The following is a 10,994-nucleotide window of genomic DNA, read 5'->3' on the forward strand; positions in this document are numbered from 1 at the left end:
AATTGTAGATAATAGGTGTAAGTAAGGAGATAGATGCTTAGCATAACTGAGGGCAATAGGAAGTTACTTTGCCTATACAGCAAGAATAGAAAACCTTGTAAGAAGAGTAATGGTACTATACTAGGCAGAGGTGCTGTAAGTATCAAGAATTAGCTGAAACAGGAAAAGTGTTGAACAAATATTCTGCTCTGTGTTTGGGGAAAAGCCAGATATATTAAATCTGAGGATGAAATAGCTCTCATTCACAATAGCTAATGAGAATGTTAAACAGTAACTATTAAAGGTAGACATTTTACAATCAAGATTTCAGCTTAAGTTGCATCTAGAATTTTTTACAGAGCTGGTCTCTGAGTGCTGCGGAACATTAATGTTGATTTTTTAATAAATCCTTTACATCTGGGAGGGTTCCAAAATACAGCAAGAAGCTAACTTTGTGCCAGTACTTTTAAAAGCTAAGTGGTGTAACAGGAATAATTATGAGCCTGACATCAATCAGTGGAGAATACTGCACAGCTTACAGGGTGCTGACTAATAGTTATTGTTTGTAAGTATTAATTATCTTTAATTTTGCTCATAATTCAGCCCCATGTTATCTAATGAATGGGTCAGTGAAATTAAAGTTGAGCTGTGAGTTTATTGATTTAATCAAACTGAATATAACTTTTTTAAGTATTATCAGTTAGGTTGACAGAAGTAATGATGCAAAGGTAAGAAACTCTTAAGAACATTTTTCTTGGCTTCATATGTCAGCCTGGTTACCTCATCTGAATTATGCAAAATCAAGGTTAGATTTGTTACCATCTCTAAGTATCAGCAGTTAATCAGACTAACTATAGCCGTGACTTGTGTCTGAATATTGAAGCCGAATAAATTCAGGTTTGAAATAAGGTACATATGTTTGTGGGGAACAAGGTCATGGAAAAAATTCTCCATCCTGGATGTTTTTAAAGGAAAATCTAGTGTAACTAGTTTGGGCAGTAAATGTGGAAAGAGAGGAGGAGCACCAGAAGCAGCAGTGGCAGAGATGGGGAGTTAGTTGCTCCTCCCTGCCAGTCTGCCTGCACAGGCAGCACTTATTCTTTCATCTCATTCCCCATTTTCTTCTCACATTACTTCCCTAATTCTGTAACCAAAGGCTTTCTGCAGAGGCACACGTGCTGCAGCTCTGGAGCAGCAGCAGGTGCTGAGCTTGGCAGCGAGCACCAGTCAGTCTGAATTTTGTAAAAGGTGAGAAAGGATCATCATAAGGGGCCTTCTGGATTCTAGGAGACATTCGTTGGTACTTCTGAGCTGTTCATGAAAAGACAGGTGTTCTTTCCATCCTACCAAACCTAGACAAAATGGTCCAGTCCTGGAAGAAACAGGGAACTAGGTCTGTGCTTTGGGCCAAGCCCCAAGAGCTGTCACCTTACTGTGCTCTCCTTGGCCCCTCCCACCTCCATGCCAGAGGGACAAGGAGTGGCTGCCCGTCTCCCTCGGAAGTGTGGGGTGGCCCTACATTATCCCAGAAGCCTTCCCTTCCCAAACAGCTGCCCCCCATCCCCTGCTGGGGAAAAGCCATAAATCTGGTGGAAGCATGCTGTGGGTTGAGTCTGGCCCACAAGTCATGATGCTGGAGCAGGATAAGGTGAATGATATAAAATATTTTTTGTGCCAGGATGAAGTTAAAAGGATATAACATTTAACAACATTTTACTTTTGTTTACACATCTTCAGTGTAGTACTCTAAAATCAAGCCTTGCAATATCTTTTTTTACAAAAAAGGTTCCTGTAGCCTTTGGTAAGTTTTTTGTGCAGTAAATGTGGAAAATGAGGAGGAGCAGAGGCATTGTTAGGATTATTGTTAGGGTCCTAGCACAAACCAAGACAAATAAATAAAAAGCAGATAATTATATATATATTATATATACTTTGTATTATCTCAAATTGTTTAGGAAAGCTGTAGGGCAACTGAAGTGAATTTAGGTTAAAACAACAGAAACATTTGAGAGTTGAAGAGATGTATGAGAAGAAATTTAAAAGTATGTTTAGGCAGCAGCTGACTATAGTAAATAGAAGAATGTCAGATTTGTAAAGGCAAGGAAATGGATGAAATTGTTTTCAAAAGTAACATATACTTATTAAAGAAAAATTTGGGCCAGGTTGCTCATACAAGGAAAATTGTGTCATCCTGATAAATCAGTACTCCAGCTGACACTGAACTAAGCAGAGCTCTGCGTGAACATGCTGTGAACAGTTCTCTGCTTACAAGGCAGAGGTGACCTAGAATCCACTCCCAGTCCTGAATGGGAATGAGAACCGACTTGTAACAGCCTTTAGGGGAACACTCTAGATACTGCAGTTGGAACAGGAATATTCTGTGCTGTGAATGAGAGAACTTAGGCTCCAGTTAGTGTCACTGAGTTTTACAATGTATTGCTGGTAGTATGAGGCATTTGGAAAATCCAAAAAGAGGCTTATAATTTCATACATGATTCTATTTCTTTCCTTACTAAATCTTACTAGCTTTAAACATAGAAAAAAATGTAATATTCCTGTGACTCTTCAGTTAACATACACCCCTGTCCTGCAGGTTCACTTTTCATTGCACAAGGGTCTGCTTTATATCTTTATTACCTATGTCATTGGGTCTGATCTGATTGGAAGGAATGTCTCAGATCAGTGAATAACAGCATCCTGTCACCTAGGGTCACATAATCATGTTTATCTGTGTCTTAGTCACTGCCTTGCTAGACAGTTTGCCCCTGCTACTCCAGTAATGAGCACTGTTAGGCTGTCAGGTCTTTGAGGACTGGAAGACAGTAGCAAGAAATTTGTTTGTGTAGTTTTTGTCCTACTGTCAGGGAACACCTATCCTATTTTTCTTTTTTATACCCTGGAATCTTGATTTTGTGGTGGCTTAGGAATGGTATTCTCCAGTGTAGTACTCCCACTAAAACCAGGTGCTGTTCTGTCTCCTCACTCCAAGGGGAGGCATAAAAGGTAAAGACCATGGTTTGAGATAAGAAAAATTTACTGAAAACAGCAATGAGATAAGAAAATGAGCAGTTGACAGCAATAATATTAATGAAAAAGGTATAATAAAATAAATTATTCACACAGAAAAATTCCCTGACAATAGACAATACTGGATGGCTCCCTCCACCACGTTTGTTTGACCAGAAGGAACCCCCTCACCCCAGAAGAGAATCCCTTTCTCCAGCCCTGCCAGTGACATGAGGTGGTATAGAATAACCTCTGTGCCCTGGCCATGCTCCCTCCTGGCTACTGCAAAAATTAGCCCTGTCCTGGAGCCAGGACAAACCTGCACCTCTGTTTTAGTGCATCGTTTTCAAAATTTACTGCTTTCATGAGAAATATAACTCTGGCAAATTTGGGAAGGTGTATCCACTGTTTGCAGAAGGAGTAGTGCCATGCTTCTCTTCCACCTTGCACAAGAATCAACTTTGCCAATAATGGGAGTAAAAGCCTCAATCAAAGTTACATCTGTGTTACTTGTCTTTAGAGAGGCACCAAGCTCCGCAGGTACAAAGAAAGTGCTTCTCACCATGCAAGGTGGTCGCCCTAGGGTGAGGGATAGGATACTGCCCTGGCAACTCTTTAGAACCAGAACAAACTAAAATTAATTGCATCAAACATTGAATTTTAGGGTTAATTCTGACTATGGCTTTCAGAGCTCAGAAAAATGCAAGTATTGAATAGTATCAAGCCTGCAGGTTCATCAGCACAGAACAAATATCCAAAAATACTCCCCATGAAAATGTTCTCTCCCCTTCTATCATCTTAAAATGAAGGAGTCTAACTATAGCAGATTGCAGAGCATGAGGCACATTGTGCATGAAAAATTACACAATTATGAATGTTTGGATTAGTTTATATGATTGACTGATCATCCTTAAGTACTTTATAACATAACCATTCCACAAATTAGTCTGATGTAATGTATCCCTATCAACAAGTAATTTCCTATATGTTTGTTTAGTGTTCTTTAGCAGATGCATGAAGTTTGCTAATGAGTTGTGGCGAGTAGATCATGATTCCCCTCACTCTTTATTTCATAGGTTGGTGAGACCAGATGCAAAAAAGTTTGCACTTCGAAATCTGATCTGAGATCCAATGATTTCAGCATTGTTGGAAGCTTGCCAAGGGATTTTGAATTATCAAATTATGACTGTTATGGGAAGCCCATTGAAGTCAACAATGGGCTCGGGAAATCTCAAGCCAAGAACAACAAGAAGCCTCCTCCTCCCAAGCCTGTCATTCCATCAGCAGCAAAGAGAATTGATCTTTATGCAAGAGCACTGTTTCCTTTTTGCTTCTTGTTCTTCAACGTCATATACTGGTCCATATATTTATGATAAATCTTTTATTTATTTTTTTCATATGTGTAAAATATAGCCCATTTCATTATCCCTTCCCAGTCATGAAGGCCACTGTGTGAAATTATTTGCATTTGCAAAGCAATATGTTGCATCTTGATGCCGTGCGATTGTACTGAACATATGGCATCTGAAATTTGAATGAAAGCATGACACTGCAATGTCTGTGCTCTGACCAACTGTGTATATAAATGTACAGCATACATCCTGCTTTAGGAATATATATGAAGGACAATGCCTACTACATTATAAAGCTGATTAACGCTCTTCAGATATTAGTAACATACAGGAATTTCAAGTGTTTCTGACAATGAAATGGATGTGCACGTTGAGTATTATTAAAATCAGTATTCTAGTATATGTAGTATTTAACAGCTTTTCTGCTGACTTCCAGAGGAAAAAGAAACACCCACCAAACATCTCATTCTTATATAATTTCAGCTGGCACTGTTGAAGAAAAAGCTAAGGTGTAATTATTATTACTTAGACTTTGTAAGTGAAGGCAGCATCAAATAAGCAGATCTTGTCTATGTGGAAAAATAAAGATCAGAGAAGTACTAAATTTGTAAAATCAGCTCATTTAGGAAAAAATCCTCAACAGTTGTGTCCATGAAGCAGGCACACTTAAGTATTTTAGAATATGCTGGCAATAAAACATTGGGCCAAATTTTAACTGCTGTTTCCTTAGGCACAAACTAGATACAGTACATAAAAAACAAACGGGCCACTTTCTAGACTAAAGGTATCAGGAGTTTTGGAGAGGCATCACAAGATGCAGCTCAGTATCAGGTTTGTTATACATTTTTACATTACTTTGTCCTCTGGCTCAGCTTCTGTAGCAGCTGGCAAGCCTGCAGTATGTAAGTCACGATTTTTTTGTTGTTGCATTGGACACTTATTATTTGGTTTGTTTTGTTTATCCCCTTGAAATCTTTAATTTTAAACAAACCAGTTTTCAAGACGAAATCCCATTTTCCCCACTAAAATTACACCTTTTCTGTTTGTGTTCTAGCTAGCACGTAGCCACCAGTAGGAGTGAAAACATGTCCAAAGGTCTAAGGGGCTGAGACTGTCATGAGCCCCAGTGTGCCTATGTGTTAATTAATGGCTGCCAGCAGCTCATTGATTTGGCTTCTACATTTTGGAGAATAAGGTCCTGTGCATGAAACAGTTCTGATAGGAGACTGCTTTCCATTTTCCAGAGGAAACCCTATGGCATGGAGACTACCTAAACATGAGCTCCTTGGTGTGCATAGTGCGGGAGCTGTGGTCTCCTGTGGATGCCAGGGTTCATCCCTTCATAAGGGCAAGTCCTGAGAAGAAATGCAGCCAAAAGAAAGCTGCATGTAGGTAGGCATGTGAGAGAGAACGGGGACTTGGCCTCCGCTCGTGAGAGCATGCCATACAGAAATACATCTCTGCTTGTAAAGCTGAGGCACCATAGCTAATTACAATATGAAAATAAGGCAGTTCTCACTAACTTTGCGATTCATAAAAAGAAATCTGGACTATTGGCCTCTCACAGGCTAGGAAGTGACTGGTTTAAATACATGAAACCTTCCATAGTGTGGAAACAAACAATCCCACTTGTTGTGCTACATTTCTGGCATGTCCAGGATGTGCTGAGCTAATGCAGGCCACGGGTGGACTGTTGGATCACTTGGGAGTTGCCCACAATGAGAATGTTGTCCACATACAGCAATCCTGCACAACCAAAAGGTCAAAAGTGGGAATGTAAGAAGAGGAATGGCATGCCATGCTGGCTTCACTGCACATCTGGTGGAGCTGCATGCCCAGGGCTTTTTCAAACCACTGCCACTTTGTGATCAACAGGCTGGCTGCAACAACTTGTGTTTGGGTTGAAGAGATCTGCTCTTCACAGTATGGTCACATGCACTCCACCAGCTTCCTGGCCACTGTCTCATGGAGGTTTCAGGCAGCCACGCTACCAGGTGGCCACAGTTTGTCCTTTGGATTTCTTTCTGATCCAAAGAAATTGAAGGCAAATCCCAGATGTTATTGAGCTGTGTTCAGCGGGGGCTGAGGGAAATGGTATCTTTAAGGTCTAGTTCAAAGTTTGAATATTTCTGTTAGTTGGAGGTAATTGCAGAATTGTCAGAGACTCTTAATAAGCAATAAGGATAAGTGAAAGAGAGGAAGGAAGGGAGGGGGAACTTTTATACATACAGAATGGTATATTTATAGACATTATTTATTCTCATACTTGTATTTTTTCTTACAGTACTGGAAGGCAAAAAAATAATTACCTTGTGTTGGAAAATATATGAATTTTGGAAGATAATTTTCTTGTTAGAACTCTTATTAAATGATTTATCTGTAATTAGTGTCCACATTCTATCTGTAAAATCTCAATTATAGATTTTATTGTTAAATTAATCTTTGTTCCTTCTTGCTTTCCTGCTTACTTGACGGCTTTTGTGTTTTATCATAAAACACTTAATCAATAATACACTGTAATTGCTTTCCAACTCACACAAAGGGAAGCAAAAGGAATGTATATTGTTCAGATAAAGGGTTTTTTTGTTCATTACAGCACAAAAACTAAGGCCAGAAGCGAAGTTTAACAGCAAATTTGAAAGTAAATTTAAAATGAACCAGTATCAGCTATAAAGTATTAATTTTCTTTTTACTTACACTAGATAATATTGCAGTATTTGTATTATCTTGGAATACATTCGCTTGTCCTGCTGAGCAGTAATAATTGATTTATTTTATTTTTCTTCTTTCCACTAAAGGTCATCAAGAGTTTTGCATACCATCTCACGTTATGGTCCACCAGCACCCTCTAGTTGTAAAATTCAGCCTAATGACTGATTTCCAGAATAAGGTGCAAATATAAAAACTGTATACGAAATATAGGATCCTAATTGATCGTGATAATGTGAAAGAAAAAAATATTATTAAATTAAAAATAAATGGGCACAAAATCAATGTACAGCTATAGAAATTTTCCCTGCAGTTACAATTTGAAAGTATAAAAATGAAGACATTCAAGTAGTAGCAAAGGTGAGGTTCGTGAAGTGCAGCTTAGTAACCCAATTAACTAGTCATGATGTCTGAACAAGCCACATGACAGCAAAATCTGTTTTTGAGGGAGAGCCCATCTGTGTTTCAGCTGACATTTACTTCAAGTTCTGCTTAACTGGTAAGGAGAGTTACAAATTTTTGTTCTACCCTTAAGGTAAACCTTGGTATTTTCTTGGTTCTTAAGCATTGAGGTGTAGTATTCAAATACTAATTAGTATTAATTCTGTTCTTTTATAGTATCATCACCCTTTAGATATCTTTTGACATTTTTCAGGATTTTAGAACACATTCAAACATTGCATCAGGAATTTCCATGGAGATTCGTTAATTCATTTCTCAACTGCATCTACAAATTTAAGGTAGGCAATAAGTAAGGATGTAATTTGAAAAGTGTATCAGCTGCTATGCATTAATTCCTTGTAGTACACAGCTCATGTTTGACACCCAGTTTTAGGAGCAGCTCTTCAGCGTGTAATGGCATCTCCTCTTTTCTTCACTTAATTCTAGCTGAGATGGTGTAAGTGAGCAGTTGGTCTTTTGAGGAAAGGGGTTTATTTTTGTAAGTGCACTGTACAGAAGATTGACCACATGGAAACACTGCCAAGCAGCTTTCATTCTTCAAAGTCTTCAGATTAATTTGGACTTGTTAACAGGGTAAAGGAAGATGTCTTTAGTGCCCTATTTGCCATTAAAGAGAAAGCAGCAACACTTCCTTCTGGGCTAGTGTCAATGGGCATGACCACAGTGATTGATCTGTCTGTATAATCTTTTAAAGGAAATGCACTTGCAAGTAATCTTTATTTAAAAATATTTTACTCTGAAGAGAGACAGTACCTTACTTAAGCAGTCTGTTATAGCTGTTAAGGGAATCTCTTAAGAGATGTTGTAATACAGTTATAATATAGACCATGGTCTCTGCTTCAATTAAAGCAGCTTATCCTTATGGTTACTGGGGGATTGCAATGGGGCTATTTATAGAATAGGTAGCATTGAATTATTTATTTGCAGCCTAAATATATGCAGTGTCAAGTGATTTTTCAGGCTATTGAGATATCGTAGTGCTGCAATGAGTACAAATGGGGTGGGTAGCAGATAAGGGAATGAGAGGACATTCTTACTTGATGCTTTCGTGTACTAATTCCGGGATTAGAGAAGGTAATGTGGAAAGAAATTCAGATACAGATCAATTGAATAATAATTTTGTTTGTGTCAACAATTTAATTTTTGTCTAGAAATTTGCTTTGCATATAAATGAGTTACCTTCTTTTTATATTACTATAAGGAAATTTAAAAAAAACCAGGAAAATTAAGCTCATCTGTGGTTCCCAAAAGATAAGGAAATTAATTCTTTTCACATGAAGCTCTACACCTAAGTAAACAGTGGAATGTAAAGAAAAATTTGATGACATAAATTCCTCATCATAGTGGTTTTGTCTATGCCACTGTATCAAATCAGTCACAAGCAATCTGGGCTGCTTGCAGCACTCCCTTGCATTTTGCCTTACTCAAGAAAGTTGCCCACCCCTGTACTCCCCCTGCACCTATCCTTCTTCCATCAGTGGGAATGGTGTCAGCAGACATTTAAAATAAAGATTACCTGGCTATTTTGAAATGCTTCTGAAAGCCCTTCATTGCTACGGTATGTCTATGCTGCAGTCACTGAAATGTCTGCAGCTAGTGCAGCCTTATCCAAATTAACCTTAAACTGGCTGTTTTGGGGAGGGCTGGAAACATCACCATGGTGATGGTGAGCTGTGGCTGGGAAGCCTACCTGCTGGCTAGGGCAAGAAAAAATATGCTTGGAGTTCAGCCCCATAAAGCTTTGTGCTGCCTTGGCTGCTGAGCTCGAGCGGTTGGTTTAAAGTTAGCTCGTGTGGGTGTTCAGCAGCCCGTGCCTGTGAACTGTAGGTGTGTGCTGGGTGACGCACGGTGTGCCAGCACGGAGCGATCCTTCCTACGGCTGATGTGAAAGATGGCACTGTAAAACATTCTCTCCACAGCTTTTGATCACCTACGGGATTTCTGACATATTTAATTTTGTGCACTGACAAGAGAATTCAGTGGCAGTGACAAAAAAGTGCCAGTTTGCTTTTTTCCTGGACCAATGCACGTGTAAATGAATGAGTTGGATTCGCCCACCTGAGCATGAACGAGGTTTCCTCCTGAGTCTAGGTCATAAGATTATCCTTCTTATGAGCCCTTTTGTTTAAAGTCCCTACCTCTAGGAGTGGATATTAGATCACAATCTTTTGAATGACTAATGAGACTAAAGAAACTGGTAAGACTAACAAGAATGAGACTGTAAAAGTCTTTTTGGCTTCCAGGTTGTCCATAGAGGTCATCCCTAATTTTGAGGGACACTGATTGCTTTTCGCCATGGGGTTTTTCAACATGTCAGTGCCTGTCAGGTTCTGGAGAACAGCATCCACTGACTCCCTCCTAGCAGGGGAGGTATTTGAAGGGCCTTCAAGTTTGTTAGTCAACTCATCTTTTGAGTATTGAGATAAATCTAAAGCTGCCTGGCACCATTAGCTGTCACACAAAGGCAGCAGGTACATTAAGCACACGTCTTTTAGTACAAGAATATTAATGGCCTTTCATCTTATTGCGGGAAAATGTGGTTTACTGTGATGGAGACCAACCAAAGAGACAACGTGGGTTACTAAGGATTTCTGTCCCATCAGGCAGTTACTTAGGCCACATAATGTGCTTTGACAGGAAGAAATATGAGGATTGTGGAGTACAAAAGATAAGGTATTGTATAACTCTTTTCTACCTGATGAGTTCTTTGGGCTGTGGCAGTGGGAAGTGTAGGGTTTTTCATATATATCTGTGTCAGCCTGTTTCTTTCTATGAATATTCACAGTGGGAGTCATTTTTTCACTTGAAGAAGCAAACTCAAGAGGTTTTTGGGCCAAGGAACCCTTGTGAGTAAAGCAGGTCAAGTTGTTGTATGTTTGCCCCCTGCAAAAACCTTTCAGCTCAGGGGAAATCTTCTCTAGCAATATAAACTGCAAGAAAAACCTCTGCTGAAACTGTGGCTGCTTCTGAGAGGAAAGTCTGTGTGTAGGCAGCTCCTGTGCTTCCACCTTCTTTTGCTGTAGAATACATCATGATAATCAATAGTACTGTTTAGCTTTTCTGTTCTGCAAAGCACTCCTTTTATCAAGCCTGAATTATTTCCTTGGCAATACACTTTAGATATCCTACCTTTCATCTCCATCCAGTCAGAGCAAAGACTGTGTGTGGGACTCTATCATAGAGTTCACAAGGGCAAGCCAGTGGTGATGTTGAAGAACGCATGAATGGTAATATATGAGAAGACCTGAGACCTTCTTTTTTCTTTAATTTTAACGTTATATGTGTTAAGCCATTTCAGTTCTGTCCCTATACCTCAAAGTATTCTGATATTTAGATAAAATTCCACTGCATGCATTATATTTTTAAGTGTATGAATTTCCTGTGAAAAGCAGAATACAAAAAGAAAGTAGTCAATGTGACATTTTTTAAAATGTTGATTTCCTCTATTAACCTTAAAACTTTCATCTGACCCAGAGGCTAGGGAAA

General features: G+C 39.0%; 1 protein-coding gene across 3 annotated transcripts in view; it reads left to right on the forward strand.

Annotated features, from left to right (window-relative positions):
- The window catches only part of GLRB (glycine receptor beta), a 51,145-nt gene extending 42,106 nt beyond the window's left edge, over window positions 1-9,039 (forward strand). For 2 of the 3 annotated variants that reach the window (XM_032109115.1, XM_032109113.1), the window contains one exon: window positions 4,062-9,039. In XM_032109115.1, the coding sequence (XP_031965006.1) occupies window positions 4,062-4,358 (297 nt within the window). In that variant the 3' untranslated portion in view covers window positions 4,359-9,039. The remainder of the gene's footprint in view (window positions 1-4,061) is intronic. The other variant, XM_032109114.1, reaches the window with a different exon arrangement.
- Window positions 9,040-10,994: the final 1,955 nt, after the last annotated feature.

Source organism: Corvus moneduloides, chromosome 5, assembly GCF_009650955.1.
Source record: "Corvus moneduloides isolate bCorMon1 chromosome 5, bCorMon1.pri, whole genome shotgun sequence".
NCBI classification, from domain to species: Eukaryota; Metazoa; Chordata; class Aves; order Passeriformes; family Corvidae; genus Corvus; species Corvus moneduloides.